We start from the raw sequence: 16,907 nt of genomic DNA on the forward strand, positions 1-16,907 counted from the left end.
GCCGCCCCTCGCTGACAGCCCCGGGACGCCCGGCGCTCCGCTCCGCCGGGCACGGCGCGGCTCCGCCCCGCGCGGGAGGCGAACGAGGGCTGTTCTGGCTGCCCTTTGGAGCTGGGAGTGCTCCGCTCCCGCCGCCATTGCTCCTTCCTGCTGAGCGTCCTTGCCGGCAGGGCTGCGGCTCCCGCCGGAGGTGCCGGTGGCCGGGTTTTAGGGAGCGATGACAACGGTGCGGAGAGAGGCGTTCGGGCGGATGCCCCCGGAGGAGGGAGGCGGAGAGGTGGAGAAGTTCGTCTTACAGTCGGACAGCGTGAGAGTGGAGATCCTGTCTTTTGGGTGCATCATCACCACTCTGGAGACAAAAGACAGGGATGGGCAGTTTTCAGATGTTGTCCTAGGATTTGACACTTTAGAAGGTGGGTCTTAATACGTTTCTTTAAAAAAAAAAAAAAAATAAACCCACAATCGGGCAGTTTAACCAGCACTTATTGGTTTATTGCCACACTGCGTGACCTGCTTGTAAGGCCCCTTTCCCCCCCCAGATCACGGGCTGAAGAGATACAGTTAGATACAGTTCCTGCTGCCTCTCCTGGGCTCTGTGGTGGACGTGGACCAGGGACATCGGTGGCAGTGTGCCACTCTGTTGTGGCAGCTCTGAGTCATTCCTTAACTGGCAGTGACAGAGGCCTTTTCTTCAAATCTGCAAATACAAGATCCCATCAGGCTGTGTAAATCAAAGATGCACAGGACTAATGAGCTGTGTGTCCTGTGAAATGCTGGGATTGCAGTCACCTATTTAGCCCTGGAGGGAAGCAGAGAGAGACACCTCTGAGTCCATAAGCACTTCTGGAGACTGCCCATCCTGTTCCAATGGTTCTATTTAACAATCGTGTGCTGTTTTTCTGGCCAGGTTACACGAGGAAGCACCCGTTCTTCGGTGCTGTCGTGGGCCGTGTTGCCAACAGGATTGCAAACGGGAGGTTCAGCCTGGATGGGAAGGAGTATCAGCTGTTCCTCAACAACGGGCCCAACAGCCTGCATGGAGGCGCCAAGGGATTTGACAAGGTGAAAATCCCAGTGTCCTATCAGCATACAACCTGTGGGGTTGTGGCAAGAGCATGTGATGTCTACACCCCTGAACCCTGTAGCATTTTCTGGTGGTTACTGAGTTGAATCAGCTCAGAAAGTGCTGTGAGTGCAGAAACGGGGAAGTGAGACAGATCCTGCAAGCTGCTGGGTTGGCTTGTCTTTGCCTGAGTTTGCAGGGCTCACTTATGTCATCCTTGGATGCCGAGCAGAGGGTTGCTGTGCTTCCTCTGTGTGACTGCAGCCCTGAGCCTCATGAGCCCCTGAGTTCTGAACAGGGTTGCTCTGGGCAAGGGTTGTTCTGGGCTGCTTCTGCACAGCCTAGGTTGGGACAGGGCAGTGAGGACCCAGCCTCAGGAGCAATGGAGGCTCCCCAGGCACCAGCTGCACCACCCTGGAGTGTGACATGGAGTTGTGCAAGTGCCCAAAGAAAGCTTCCTGGGGAACAGTGGTCTGTCCATGCAGACTCATTTCCGCCTGCAGTCTCACGGCTGCTACCTGCCCATAGCTCCTCCCAGAGTCAGAAGGACATGAGTTTGCAAACTTACCATTGTTGTTTGCCTGTGACAGCACTCCCCAGTAAGGGAAGAGCAGGATGGTGCTGCAGGTTCAGTCATTGCATTGCCCCCTTTGGTGCAGCTTCCATCCTGCGACAGCATCCCCCAGGCTCTCACTCTGACTCACAGCAGAGGAGGATTAGATCAGGCCTGCAGAATGCCCCAGGATCCAGGATCACCTTCCTAGCCCTCCCCTATGACCTCCTGAGATGAAACACCCTTTCCCTGGCCCCAGGGCACGCAACTTTTTCTCTCTCCTCCCAAGAGCTGCTGCTCAAGCCAGGTATTTGTGTACAGATGGTAAGAGCAGTGGAGGACCCCTTCTCTTGAAAGCCTTGCTGATAACCCTGCTCCATTGCAGAGCAGGCTCAGAAGTCTCTGCTTTCCTGAAGCCTTGGGTTTTTTTGGATCAAGTGCATTTGCAACCAGCAAGTACCTGATCCACCATTTCCCCCAAAGAGCACATGAATATGCTGGTGCAGCTGCTTTCATGGGGTAAATGCAGCTTTTTTGTGAAAGGAATCCAGGCTGATGGGAAAAAAGCCAGGGTGCCTGAAAAAAAAAAATCACAGTGTGAACTGGCATGAGGCTGGGATGAAATGCTCCTCAGCAGCCTTAGAAAAAAGGGAGTACTGGGGATAGCTTGGCTGTTGTACCTCCAAAGAGGACAGTTTGGTTGGTTTAAAGTCTCTTTATACATACACCCTGACACCTGTGATCTGCAGCTGAAAACATGCATTTCTTCAAACGCGGAGCTTCCAGGCTGTCTTCTGCAGGCAGGGGATGTGGTCTCTTCTTCTGCTTCTTTACCTTTCTTGCTTGCTGAAGTCTCACCAGCTTGCTGGGGACAAGATAGTGACATCTCCCTGCCGGAGCTTTGTGTCCTCTGGCCCACAGGGCACGCTTGGACACCTGCCCAAGAGCCCCTCCAGCCAGGAAACAGTCACTCTTCAGAGACACTGAGCCCTAACTGGTCAACCCTAACAAAAAACACACGCTGGCATTTGGCTGTGATTATCTTGGTCATCTTCTGAGCTTTTCCTGATTTTGCAGACATCAGTGCTGCGGTCAGCGTGTGGTCTGATGAGAGCATCTTGCAGCTGCACTTACAGGGCTGCAGTGTGTGACTACACTGCTGTGGGATTTTTGAAAATAACTCTCTTATCTTAGAAAAAAAACTAGTGATACCTGTACATTTCCTGGACTTTATTAGTTCTTTTTTTTCAAAGAACTTAAATAGAAACTCATATTTAAAAGCTGCAGCATCCTTACTGTAGCTGTGGGAGCTGCAGTCAAACTGTATGCTTTGTAGGAGGGGCTACTCTGCAGCCAGTGTATTTGTCGCCCTCAGGTTCTGTGTTTGGTGAAAATGCTGGCTTTTGACCACGCTCCATGTTGGTGATCTCTGTGTAGGTCACGAGAGGGATCAACTCAACAGCGCTATCTGGCCCTTGTTCCTAAATCTGTCCACTTTGATTAGACAGTAACTATTCCTCAGGGAAATGTGAAGCTTCAGAGAGCCTCTTGTTGCACATCCATCCTCCCAGCATGAGGCCCATGGCCAGGGCCAAACAGGCTGTCAGGGCAGCAGTGTGCTGCCTTGCTTCCTTTGCCAGCATGTTTGGCTCCAAGCTGAGTACTGGTACTGGTCTCTGGCAGGGACAAGAACCGGAGAGGTCCCAGCTCTCTGGATATATCTGACAGCACATCTGGTACCATTTAACCCGACCCCAGCCCCTGGGCAGGAGCCCCCAGTGTGTTCTTACACTGTCCTAGAAGCCAGTGCCTGGGTGGCAGCTTGTTGAAGTGGTGTTGCACATAGGAAAATCCATGGGAAGGGGGTAAGTCCAGCTGCAGGGCAAAAACCTACGTATGGACTCTCAGGCATGGCATAACACAGGCTGGGACAGACCCTTGTCAGACTGCCAAATTGCCTCCATTTTTTGGCTGCTCAGTGGAAAGCTTGTTCCCTGCTGGTGGTCCTGGCTGACCAAGAGCAGGCTGGTGCTTGTGTTTTCCTTGGAAAGGTGTTTGAAAAAGCCTTTGTTTCAGTGCAACATCCCTTGTGTGCCTTTTGTCCCTGTTTTTAGCCCAGCCTGGGGCAGGAGGGAAGGGCACTGTGTTCCCATTCCTGTCCCACCAAGACCGTGCTCCGTGCAGGTTCTCTGGAGTGCCCAGGTGCTCCCAAATGGTGTCCGCTTCTTCCGGCTCAGCCCCGATGGCGAGGAAGGCTACCCTGGTGACCTGAAAGTCTGGGTGACCTACACCCTTAGTGGCAGGGAGCTGGCCATCAACTACCAGGCCCAGACCAGCAAGACAACCCCCATCAGCCTGACAAACCACACGTACTTCAACCTGGCGGGGCAGGTAAGTGTGGGGAGATGGGCCCCGTGGAGACACACTGTGCAGGGGAAGAAAGCCTGGGGACCCGTGGGATGGTCATTGACACCAACGTGCTGATCTGGGGACACATCATGGTTTTGGGGACACAGCAGTGAAGGTTGTCTCTGTGCATCATGGGCTGCATGCAGGAACAGGACTGAATCATGTGCATCCCAGCTGAGGACATGTTTACATCCAGCTGAGCATGGTGGTTCTCCTTTTGTGTGTAACTGGGGAGTTTCACTCTCTCCTGGTCCTTTGGGAAGATTAAGGAGGAGGTGCAGAGCTGGCACGCCCTGGTGGTGGCCTGGCATTTCTTAGTTGTATTCTGTTGGCATTTCTGAGAGGGTGATGCAGGTTGAAATCAGGGCCTGGAGTGGCAGCACCAAAACACCCAGGTCAAAACGGGCAGAAGAAACATCACAGAAAGGGGATGTGAGATAGCCAGGATTGCAGACTAGCAAGGTTGCAGCAGCAGGATGCAGAGGGCTCCTACACACCTGTACAGGGTCTTGTCAACCACATGGACAGTGAATTGCAGCTGTGTCTTAATCTCACAGTTTATAACTGTGCTTGGAGGAAAAGGATCTGAGAAATAAAGTGTTGCTGGGCAGAGCTATAGGATAATACAGTGCAGTCACATTTGGATGTGAGACAAACGCCCTTAAAATGTTTGTGAGAGGCAGCCCAGCCCCTCTGAGCAGGAGCTGTGCCCAGGCTGCTGCCCTGAGAATGGCTGTGCAGTTGTTGGTGCTGGTGCTCCCAGAGGTGCAGTAATACCAGCACCTGCAGCGTGCAACCCAGGTGTGCTCCAGAGGAACAGGAGACCTTTGGGCACAAAATTGCTGCTCAGATTAGATAGTGACCTGAAGGCTCAGCTTTGAGCCTGCTCCCCTTCCAGCCCAGCAGGTTCCCTGCCCACATTCCTGAGGCTGGGGAAGAGGAGGAGGAGCACACCCCGGCAATGAGACAGGAGGATGGGTTGCATTTCCCCTTGCTTGCTTCCTTCCCCTTCTCCTTGCTCAGTACCCAGCATGTTTTGGCTAGTCAGTCTGCAGGGTGGTAGCCCTCAGTGAGGTACTAGTACAGACTGATGGCCCCATCCCTGTGGGATTTACAGCTCCTGTGGCCCATGAAAGTTTTTGCCCGGGCTAGTACCTTTGTCCTGTGCCCAAGATCAAGGTGGAATGAGGGCCAGGAGGTGCTCCAGGCACTACCAAATCAGCTGGGGCAGCCCTGTGGACTATGATTTCACAACTGTGCTTAGAGCTGCTTGAACAGTGGCTGCAACAGGAATCCCAGCATTTCCCATCCTCCTGCAGGGCTCCCGGGATGTCTATGACCACGAGATCTCCATTGAAGCAGATTCCTACCTGCCTGTGGACGACACCAAGATCCCTACTGGTAGGCGGTGCCACGCTTGCGGCACCAGGTGGAAGTGATCTTTCTGAGCAACGTTGGTGGGTGTGGGCAGCAGCACTGCCTGGCAAAGGGGACACACCAGCACCCAGGAGACCCCAGGCACAGCGGGGCCCTCACCTTTGGGTGCAGTCCCAGTGCACAAGAGCAGGGTGGGCAACGCCAGGTGCTGGAAACCGGGTCCGTCACCAGCCCCAGGGAGCAGGCAGGAGCAGCAGGAATTGGGGCCAGAGGCATATGGGATGTGAGGTTGTTATGTGAGTCCATCCAGGAGACAAGCTTCCTGTGGCACCTGGAGGAGTGGATTCTTTGGTCCAGGCGGCTTCTGCTCAGCTTGGTGTGCCATGCTTGTGGACAAATAGGGGAAGAGCTTAAGGCCATACCCAATCCAGTGCCCCACTTCTCCCTGCTGCTTTCACCATGGAGCTGTTTCACATCTTAATTGTGGCCAGCTTGCTACCCCTGCCTTTTGCAGTTCCTTCTTGTGTGGGTAGTCTTAGTTTTGGGGTGAAAATAAGATTTGTGCAATTATTAAAGACAGACCCCTTGTGTGCAATGCCTGCTGTATTTTATGTAAGTGCCTGAATTGGAACAGTTTCAATTTTTTTCAAGGCGTTTACTCTGCCCCCCATGCAAAACCCCTCACCTCTGGGTTGGGGTGACTGTGTGTAGTATGTCCTGGGGTTGTTTGTGCTGCTTCATCACAGGACACTGTATGCCCACAGCAGTCTTAACAAGGACAAGGGAGAAAATGCTGGGTTTGTATATATACAATCTTTCATGTGTTTTCTTGCTCCTTGTCTGTGCTTTGTCCCTGCTAAGAGCAGCAGTGTCCCCAGGAGCTGCCAGCTGTGCTGGGGGACAAGGTAGGGTTTGCTGGCGTGTGGCTGAGTGGCTGAACCTGCTGTCCCCTTGCTTAGGGGAGGTGGCCGCCGTGCAGGGCACTGGCTTTGATCTCCGGCAGCCTGTGGAGCTGGGCAAGCACTTGCAGAAGTTTCACCTGGATGGCTTTGACCACAACTTCTGCCTGCATCAGGGGCAGGATCGACGCCTTGTGGCCAGGTAGGCTGGGACCTTGGCAGGAGTCCCCACCCCTGGAGCCAGGGGGTGCCCGTTCAGCCAGTCCCACATCATCCTCCACTGGCATCTCTGCAGGGTTTTCCACCCGCCCACCGGCAGGACCATGGAGGTTCACACCACCCAGCCTGGCATCCAGTTTTACACCGGGAACAACCTGGATGGCTCCCTGAAGGGCAAAGGTGCTGCCACGTACCCCAGGCACTCGGCTTTCTGCCTGGAAACCCAGAACTGGCCCGATGCCGTTAACAAGGTGAGCTGTCCGTTCCCCTCCCACGGGTTACTTGGGTCCTGTGGCAGGGGACATACCCCCAGCACCCTCCATGTCTCTGGGGCACTAGATGGAGGAACAGAGTCTGCTTGACAAGGGGACGCTGCAGACGCCAGAAGTGAGGCAGGCACAGGTCACAGTGGCTTTAGACAGGGGTCAGTCAGCGCAGCAGGGACGGGCCCTGTGCAGCCCAACTTCCCAAAGGTGTGGGATCTAGAGCAGACGGCCCCACTGGGGCCTTGCCACATTCCTCTCATATCTGAATTGTTCCTCACGGCCTGGATTCAACCAGCGGTGGGACTCACCTGCTCAGCCCACTGGGAGGTGGTGGGTGGTTACACAGTGCTGCTGGAAATGGCTGGGGGGAGATGTGGGAATATGCCTTGGGAAGAATAAAGGCATGCAGCCATGCTTTCTGGTCCCACGGAATGGAATGTGTTCACAGACACTGATGTGCTGCTGCTTCTCCCCAGCCTCACTTCCCCAATGTCCTGCTCCATCCGGGTGAGGAATACAACCACACCACATGGCTCGTGTTCAGCACTGCTTGAGAAGAAGGGCTGCTGACTCCCAGCACTGAGAGGGGTAAGTGCCTCCAGCAGCTGAGCCAGAAATCCTGCCAGGTGCCAAACAGAGCTTTCCAGCTACCCTGGGTGATGCATCTGCTCTGGGAGCCTTTATCCTCTGTGGTTTTCACATGTGGTTTCTGCTGGCTTTAGCTCCTGTCACCACCTCTGCTGCTGTCTGGTCTGTGCAAAAGTCTCATACTCTGTCCAGCCTCTCACCTGGGGCATTGGGTTTTGTTTTGCAGTAAAAATGCACTGAAAACACCTTGTTTAGGGGCATGACATCACAGCTCCAACTACAGCAGGGGAATATCTAGTAATATTCATGTGGAGCATGTGGGAAGGCTGACGCAGTTGTGGTTGTTTGTTACATCTTCTGCTCCTTCCGTCAAAGTGCTCTCTCTAAGTGGTGTGCAGTGCTCATGCAGGACAGCTTTGAGGTGGACAGTGTGCTGGGATTATCCCAGCTGGCTGCCCTGGGTGCTCTGGTTAAACTCCTATGCTCTGTCTTGGCTGCTGAAGTGAAGTAGGCACACCCACTTAGTCCTGAATATACAACTGCAGGAGAAAACCCATCATCCTAACACTGTGTTTCCACATGAAATCTCCAAATCCCTGTATCAGGGAACTATCTAAGGAAAACCTCCATGTTTCTGAGGGTTCAGAAAAATTGGCACAAGCCGGGGGATAACAGCACCATCCTATTAGGGAGCTGGTAGCCCACTCCCCAGGGAAACAGGCTGACAGTCCTTGCATTAGGCACCGTGTCCCACCTTCCCCTGCCATGCTGCTGCACCCAGGGCCTGCAGCACTTCACCATGCTTCCTCAACTGCAGAGATGCAGGGGAAGAGCCTGGCCGCTGGGCTTGCAAATGGGGCAGCTCTGTCACAGCCAGTTCTGCCACCCTGACAGCCCCGCTCCTCTCCTGCTGTGCACATACTGTCTGCGAGGGCTGGTATCCCTTGGAGAACAAAGCCCACCAACAGGGAACACTAGGTTGGAATCCAGGGGAACCCCATTTTCCCCGGGAGTGGGGTTTGCCCACCACACTGGAGACCTCAGATACACTTCCCTTGCCACCCCAACCCCAGCCTGCCAGTGTGGGGTGTGCACATCCTGCCCAGAGGCACAGGTTCACAGCAGCACCAGTCCCACAACGCACCCCTGTGTCTATTCCAACTGCTCACAAACACTGCATGGAAGTTGTGGTGAAATCCTACCAAACTCAGGTCAGAGCTGACTTTTGGACAGCACAGCTGCACAAAAGCACAGATGTCACCTTTGTCACTGCTCTTCTGCACCTTACAAAGTGCTGGCTGTCCTTTGGAGTGGCTGTCCGCACCACCACAGCCCCACTCCTTGCTCAGGCTCTCATGTCTGGGTTTAGAGGAACCCCAGTCCCCCTAGAGAGACCCCAGGCTCTTCTGCTCGGTCTTCCAGTGTCTCTGGGTACTGAAAAACAGGTACCAGTAGAGCTGTCGTGTCAGTCTGCAGGTTTATTGTGGAGCAGAGCAGGTTTGCCTTGAGAGTACAGAACAGAAAAGGGGATGAAATTCCAGAGCAGCGGCATACGTGTGCCTCTCACCAGGTACACAATGCACAACCAGTAAAATATTCCAAACACGTATCACAGGCTTCAGGCATTGGGGCTGCAGGGTAACATTTGTGTCAGCCCTGCCACAGTGGGATTTGGTGAGTATGGCCAGAATCCACCTGGAATGGAATGGCCATGGTGAGCCCTAGAGAGGATCCAGGCACAGCAAGGACCAGGAATAAAGGCCAGAGGATGCTGCAGCAAACAGCACCTTCAGGATCTGGACTGTTGAGTCATCCACCAGAAAAGCTCCATGCAGTCATTATTAACGGGAAATCTGTTTCTTGAAAACCACGCGTTACCCCAGGTGTAACAAATTCATCTTGTAACTTTATTTAAGCTGTTCTGCTGTGGTTTAACACAGCGGAAGCAAACTGCTATGACAGATTTCATCGGAAGCCCAAACAGGCCTGGCTTTCCATTTCAGTGCTTACTTGCTGCTGAAACTGGCCTTTATTTCTGCTAGATAGCCAATGCCAGCAGAAAGAAAAGATGGTTTTCACCCCTCTGCCTAGCAGGTTTTTGTTCACAGTCCGACATCGTTGCCAGTCCGTTGCTGTGATCTGTGTTGAAGTGCTGTATCATGCAATTCCTTCATACAGAATGAGGACAATTGGACACACCTATACACAAATGATGACTCCTGCAGGTTGTGTATTTGCTCTAAGAAATGGGGATCATTCAACAAAGCCATCTCCAGGATATGGGCTGCTTGACAACCATACCAGTTTCTGTGAAGCGGGTTAGAACTCCTGAGGGCAGCTGAGAAGCTTTCATTTTAAGGACCTTCCCTCAAAAAAGGAAAACACACCTTGAGATATTTTAAAAAGTTTTCTTTACATCAATAGCCTAAGGAACTAAAAAATGCAACAAGTAGCAATTGTCAAGTTATTAATTATTTCTATTACCTTTAGAGGTTTCTGCAGATGTTATTTGCTTAAAAGATGTGTTCTGGAGGAAAGTTTATCCTTAGATTTTTGGGCCATCTGGTACCAACAGTCAAACACCAGAGAATTAGCTTTGCAGAATAAGCAGATCAGGCAGAAAAAATGAATGCCCTCTAGATATCAAGGAATGAAAAGGGCATATGCAAATTTTTATCCATCTGCAGACAGAGATGGATTCTAAATTCCATTTCAAAGAGAACAGAAATCCTTTCACCGAAGACCACTCAACAGTAGATGTGAAAAGTGACTACCTTGAGAAGACACCAGCTGGGATTAGGGATTCCCATTTTGGACATTTTTCATCCACGTTACATGGCACACAGCTAAAATTACCCAAACTTACCCAAACGTTAACAGAAGCAGCAGGGTTACTACAGAAAAGTTTTAGTTAAAAATACACATTTTATTTCAATGTGCCAATAAAAAAGTCCCACATTTTCGTATCACAGGAAGTTAATTCATACAATAAAAAGAGACCTGTGCTAGTCTATTGGTGTGACTAACTCAGAAGACCCAGATCATGCCAAATTTTAGTTGATATACTCTTCTATCTACATTCTTACATTTACAAAGACACCACAAAATCCCTTATAATAATGTAAGCAAAATAACTTTCTTCCTAAAAGATTAACTTCATAACTTTAATCCATTCTTTCAGGACTTGCACTTCGTTGAGGGCTTCCTGATGGTGAACGGCTGAAAGGAAAGCAATGCACAATTAACATTTCAGTAGTTGCTTGGGAATCCCAAATACAGGAAAAAGCAACAGGAGTACACCAGACTCTGGCTCTCTTTAAGCACTTTTTAAACAAAATAACCAATCACTGCTGACAAAAGTTAACAGGTTGATGATCTGGAGATAACACTTTTTTTCTTTGCTGTTATTTTTAAAATGAGATCACTGTAAAGGGTATTACTTATAGTGACCTCCAAAGGGGCAAGATACTTCTTCACTGTTCTGATACAGCAGCTTGTCAAAACCTATCATGGTGATCACTCAGCATTTATGAGTATTCTTTGATGCCCTTGTGATTGTTTGACACTAAAGTTCTATTAAAGAATTCTAATTAGGGAAAAAATGCTGCTGATTCTGTCTCTCCACATAGTCTACACATTACTCTGTGCATATACACAGAGAGAGAAAACTATTTACTGACTTACTGCAAAAGAAAAAAACAATTAACAGCAGTGAACATAACAGGCCTGATCTTCCATTCCTCACTGGTGTGTCAGGGTACTCCACTCTACCTTCCCCAATGTCAGTGTAGCTTTTAATGAGACTGAAAGCTGATTTCCTACATTTATTCTATGCTTTAAGGTCATCAGTCTCTGTGCAATAAAACTGTCAGCTTTATTGGAACAAAGGAGAACAAAAGGAACAGGGGAGCAGACAACAAGACACTGCTACATAACCCTGAGCATTTATCATTACATATACATACTGCCATGCAGAAACCCACAACCACAACATTATTGCTGTGAAAGAGATCTCAGCAAAATACCTTTCCAGCACTTTCCTACAAGCAGCAGTCAAACTCCTCAGCAGAGATCAGTGCAGACACTAAAATGCCAGCTCTATGGGTCTATGCTATTAGTAGGGAGACCAACGTACCTTCTCTTTGGAGACGGTGACCGGGACTTCGACCGGCTGCCAAAACAGAACAGCATCAATGCAGCTTAAATGTCACGTGCAACTGTTATGTTTAAAAAACCCCCAACCTATCAGAAAGCAAATCACAAGCAATCTAGCCAGAAGGTCTTTCCCATGGTAGTTTTCAGATCAACTTTTACTCTGACAGGGATTCTCCATTTATTTAGTGTGGAGATGCATTTTAAGCAACTTTCTTCAGCAGACAAACAGAAAAACAAGGGGTGGTACTAAGGTGAGGCTTTGAGAAAAGCAACATCACCGGATTGCTGTTTTAAGAAAAGCATTTACACAGCTCAAGCTCTTTGTCTGGTGGATAGAAAAATTTAACAGGACTGAGCACAAAGGCACAAAAAATTACTACTATGTTGGAAACCACAAAGAGTTAATGAAAATCCAGAGACAGGTAAGGAACACATTCCCCAGAGCTGCAGAGGAAATGCTATAATTTCTGTCATATCATGAAGATATCAGCTGGGTACCCATGATAAGGGGGACATTTTTCTAAAGGACCAGGCTCTGTTAATCATGCAAACCTAAATTTGAGATACTGCTTCAGGCTCTATGTGTGTGTGCTCACCTCTTAGCTGGCGAGCCAGACTTTGATCTGCCATGAGACCTAGACCTGCAAGAAAAAAACACAGCTCAGCAGGCAAACAGAGCATGCAAGTTCCCACATTTAGGACAGCAGGATTCACACTCAGTGGATAAGCACTGTTATGCTGAATACACAGAATCCTGCAAGTTTCCAGGGTTTTGCCTGTTAAGTTTCCAAAGAAGTCTTTTTACATGGATGCTGCACATGCTGCTCTGTGCTTTGGTCCCTAGCTGATGACCAGTGTTTGCTGATGTAGGTGGCAGGAACACAGGAACAACCCAAATCCTGACCAGTATTTTCAGAAAGCTAACAAAAAGCCATGCTCTAAATGTGCAGGTTTTATTAGACTTGAGTGGCATCTGCCACTGCAGCTGCAGACAGCTCATTCCTAGAAGTATCTTCTCTGTGAAGTTCATCTTATATATCCACTCACTTCAAGTATTTTTTTTATGCTTGAACTTAATCCTTATGAAAAAAATGTGGAAAACTAATACTGCCTGAAAGCCTCACTGAAATTTTGAGGTGCCCCAAGAAGTGCTCTACATTCTACAATTTCCAGATGTGCGTTGTGACACTCAAACCAGCCAATGTAATGTACTCGTTTAGTCGGTCTCCCTCATGAACTCAGAGCTTGTCTCTGGGTGCAATGCATTCCTTGGGTTCTTCTGTAAAGAAATACTCTTCCAATTACACAAGCACCATTCTTTTGCCTCTTCTGTCTAGTTGTGCATCTGTAACTTCCTATGCCTCAGTCACTTAATCCCTGCTTACAATGCAAAATGTCACACAATAGTCCACAAGTGTCACTACAATATCCTTTACCCTGCAGAAAACCAGCATGGTACCAAAAAGAGAAAACACTGGTGGTAAAATCAAGATGTTTTCCTCTTTGAGAGTCTGCTGAATGTAGCTGTTTCTGGCTCACCACTGACAGTGAACAGTGATAAGCCATGATTGAGTCGTGTTGGAAAAACCAGCACTAAGATTCAACATGGTTTAGCCACAGGTGTACCCAGCCAGAGAAACGCACTGCTCTACTGCTTTGGGCAACCTTCTTCTCTCTTTACCAGCTTCTGGACTATGTGTGAGTTTCTGCTCTTAATTAAGCCACCTGGTCTTCGTCTTTCCCTTAAAACTCCCATCACTGCTTGCTGTCCATCCTCAGAAAATGCCACCTTCATCCGCGGGCTTTTCCACCTGCTCCCTTTAGCTGAAGCTATCCCCTGTTTTCCTGTGTTTCTTCATGGCTGACTGTTCCTTGTTTCAAAGAGCAGCCATTAAAACCAGCACAGCAGGCACAGGGATAGGCTGGGCCATAAGCAATTCCATGTCCAGAGCAGAATTTCCATTTACTCTTGTTCTTGTCTAGGGCACCCAGTCAGCCCTGCCGCCAGGACAAGGCTCCATGAAGCACAGCCTGCACAGGCTGCACTTCCTATCAAGTAAAGTTTAAGGGAACAAATAGCATCCTGTGTTCCTTTAAAATATGACTGTTACTCTTGTGACACGTTTATTGGTACACAATAATTCTGACAGGTGTTTATCTCAAATCAAAATCAGCTCCTGCAGACTGACACTGATATTCAACAGAGCTGGAACTGCAGCTGTAACACTCAGGACACCAGCAAGCCCTTCCAGACTTGCCTGGCTGCAGACAATAAAGCATTAACACACTACTGGAAGGGCATCCTGCTTTCTTGGAAAAATAATGGGAAGAATCCACAATCTTGAGTGTGCTACACAAAGAAAAATAAACTTTTGAGATTAACTCTACGTTTGTTAGCTGTTAGTGCAACCTGATCAAACCCGTATTTGTGATGACTATGGTGACCTAATGTCAGTGGTGCGCAGAAGAAATAAAAAAAAGAGGAAGAACAATCTTCTGCACTGCATTTTAAAACTACAGACCCCTAGGTTAGTATGGAGGGAAAACACACCTTTTCCTGGAAAAAAACCTTAACAGTTGTTAGAGAACCTAACAAGACTTTTAAGCAACTTTGACCAACTACCTATAGTCACATACCTGCTTCGGGGCCATGTAACAGATCTGGATCTAGATCTGGATCTTGATCTAGACCTGAAATGAAAACATTGAGATAAATTAAAAATAAATAAACTCAAGAAGAAGTGATGACAATTACACAGCACTATATAAACTGTCTACTTGTGAACTTAAGACTTACATGATCATACACCTACATGATCATTAGACATTTCAGACAAAGCAATTCAATCATGGGAGATACCACTGTCTCAAGGTAAGGTCTCAAAATTCCTTAGCACGCCTGTAAATTTAACTAGGATTATCAGAAACCTTTTAAAGCAGGCTGACTTCTAGAGATCAGCATCTTTTGAAATCAGCTATCCAATACCTTTTGGAATTTAATTAAAACAAGAAAACACCAACAAAAACAAACCACAGAGTAAAAATTAGTCCTAATTACCTTGATCTCTTCAAGGAACCTGACCGCGACCGACGGGGAGACACGGACCTAGACCTACGAGGAGACACGGACCTGGACCTCCGATAGGAAGCTGACCTGGACCTGCAAAGAAAGCAATTCCAAGAGTTGTTCGAGTGTAGCTTTTTCTGGGCAAAAGAAGGCAACAGGAATAAAAGACAAACTCAAACACACCTCCTACCACGGCTGCGGCTGCGTGACCGGGAATACCTTCTTCCTCGGGACCTCGAGCGGGATCTGGACCGGGACCTGGGTTTAGGTTAGAAAAAACAGGTATCAGCAGACAGCTGCAGCAGCCCGCACGTGTGAGGCCCTGCTGAAGTCAAAACTTTTTTCAGACAACTAAAGAACTAGCATCTGTCAGTTGGAAAAATGTCTGGGCCTACTTGTCTTGAGCATTTTTACTACCTAGAAAAATGTTAAAAGCTGAATTACATTGCAGAATTACATTAGAATAGAAAACACTGTAATGCGTATTTAAAATAAACCTTGCAAGTTTGCAGGTCGACCCTCTTTGGCCCAAGGTCTAGCAGATCTAGACGATCTAGAAGTATCTATAGGCGAGCGCTGCATCTAGGTAGGTGTTCTCTTCAATCTAACGACGATCAAACTGACAGCCCAATGAGCCAGGGTGAGGCTTGATTGACGCAAGAAGATTTTTCTAGGTGGGAATGTGGTCAATCTGGTGTTCCTCTTTCTAAACCGGAGGGGGGCCCCAATTGAAAGCCAAATTTACTGTTACGGCGGTCACCGTCTCAAATTTTCTGCCCTTAAAGAATAAGGTGAAGCTACGTGTAGATGGCTCGAGGGGATCTGGCCTCTTATGCTGATCACCTCAAGGTCTAGGAGGATCTTAAGTGTCGGATTTGCAAGGCGCCTCAGCATGAAATCTTAAGGCTCGTGACATTCTGAATCAAGGCGACTGACTCAAACGAAGAAACCTGAAAGGTTTTGACCAGGTTGATTATTAAGATATTAACATTTGATAGAAATAGCAACAAATTGTAATATACACCTATACATTTATTCTAGCGTTAAAGTTTAAAGAAAACTGGTGTAACACCGTGTTCTTTGCTAACAAGAACTACACAAAAGCGAGCTGGCGAAGCAACGCGGCCGCCCCGGCCCCGCACGTACCTGCTCCTCCTTCGCCGGCTATAGCGGTGACAGTCATAGGCATAGTGGCCTTTCTCACCACACTCGTAGCATCTGTCGTTGGGGTCGAAGGGGCGCCGGGCTGGGGGCCGGTCGTAGCGGGAGCGGCGCGGCATCCCCGTGGATACTTCCACTCGGACCCTGGAGCCGCAGATCACCCTGGAACGAGTCCCCGAAGGGTCTGGGTTAAACCTTTCAGTCCGCGACAGAACTACAAGAGCACAGGGACCAGCGTGACAAACCCCCATTCTGTGCCGGCGGCCGCGGCAAACACGCGAAACGGACACGTACTTCCCGTCGAGTCCACGGACGGCGTCTTCAGCATCCCGGGGGTCTTCGAACTCCACGAAGGCGAACCCCGGCGGGTTCCTGGCGATCCACACGGTTCTCAGCGGTCCGTAGTAGCTGAAGGCTCTCTCCAGCTCGCCTTTGCCGGCGCCCGTGCCCAGGTTCCCCACGTACACCTTGGTCTCTGCGGGAGCGCACCGGGGCTCAGCTCGGGCTCGGCCCCTCCCGGCCCGCCCCCGCCCGCCGCCATCTTGTCCGCGCGGCCCCTTCCCGCCTTCACCGCGAGCGCCGCGCGCCCGGCCGCGCGCCCTCCCCCCCGGCCGCTGACGCAAAATGGCGGCGGCGACAACGGCGGCGGCGGCGGCCGCATCGCCTCCCTCCCCTCCCCTCCCCAGCGGCGCCCGCCCGCCGCCGGGCTCCCCGCGGTAATCGCCTCTCTCCCAGACCCGTCTCCCCTTCACCGCCCGCGCAGCCGCCCGCCGCCCGCGGCCCCCGGGGAGCTCTCACCGCCTCCATAGCGGCCGTAACGCGACATCCCGACGGCTCCGCCGCCCGCGCGCACGCGCCGCCGCCCGCGCCTGCCCCCTGGCCCTGCTGCCCCGCCTCCCCCGCGCCGCGCCCACCGCGCATGCGCGCGGGCCGGGCTCCCGGGTGGGGACTGCGGCCTGAGTAGGAACTGGGGGAGTCAGGGGGAGCGGCAGAGCCTTTCCCTGGGAAAGCGGCTCCCGGATGGGAACTGCGGCCTGAGTAGGAACTGGGGGAGTCAGGGGGAGCGGCAGAGCCTTTCCCTGGGAAAGCGGCTCCCGGGTGGGGACTGGGGTCTGAGTAGGAACTGGGGGAGTCAGGGGGAGCGGCAGAG

At 50.4% G+C, this 16,907-nt stretch overlaps 2 protein-coding genes across 3 annotated transcripts; one reads left to right on the forward strand and one right to left on the reverse strand.

The window, feature by feature from the left end:
• Positions 1–84: 84 nt before the first annotated feature.
• GALM (galactose mutarotase) lies at positions 85–15,607 on the forward strand. 2 transcript variants are annotated; one of them, XM_068186495.1, is made up of 8 exons: positions 85–413; positions 908–1,062; positions 3,801–4,007; positions 5,345–5,426; positions 6,362–6,503; positions 6,597–6,771; positions 7,263–7,374; positions 14,603–15,607. In XM_068186495.1, exons 1-7 carry the CDS (start codon positions 218–220, stop codon positions 7,338–7,340), a joined length of 1,035 nt encoding a protein of 344 aa, XP_068042596.1. In that variant the 5' UTR covers positions 85–217; the 3' UTR covers positions 7,341–7,374; positions 14,603–15,607. The 2 variants fall into 2 exon arrangements, with proteins under 2 accessions (XP_068042596.1, XP_068042595.1); XM_068186494.1 differs by lacking the exon at positions 14,603–15,607 and adding an exon at positions 10,556–10,733.
• Positions 10,280–16,701, reverse strand: LOC137471873 (serine/arginine-rich splicing factor 7). Its single transcript, XM_068186498.1, has 9 exons — positions 16,556–16,701; positions 16,052–16,232; positions 15,743–15,919; positions 14,780–14,854; positions 14,588–14,689; positions 14,167–14,220; positions 12,126–12,170; positions 11,510–11,545; positions 10,280–10,593 (listed from the first exon to the last, which is right to left on the reverse strand). Exons 1-9 carry the CDS (start codon positions 16,581–16,583, stop codon positions 10,539–10,541), a joined length of 753 nt encoding a protein of 250 aa, XP_068042599.1. The 5' UTR covers positions 16,584–16,701; the 3' UTR covers positions 10,280–10,538.
• Between the last annotated feature and the right edge of the window lie 206 nt (positions 16,702–16,907).

Source organism: Anomalospiza imberbis, chromosome 3 (genome assembly GCF_031753505.1).
Source record: "Anomalospiza imberbis isolate Cuckoo-Finch-1a 21T00152 chromosome 3, ASM3175350v1, whole genome shotgun sequence".
NCBI lineage: Eukaryota > Metazoa > Chordata > Aves > Passeriformes > Viduidae > Anomalospiza > Anomalospiza imberbis.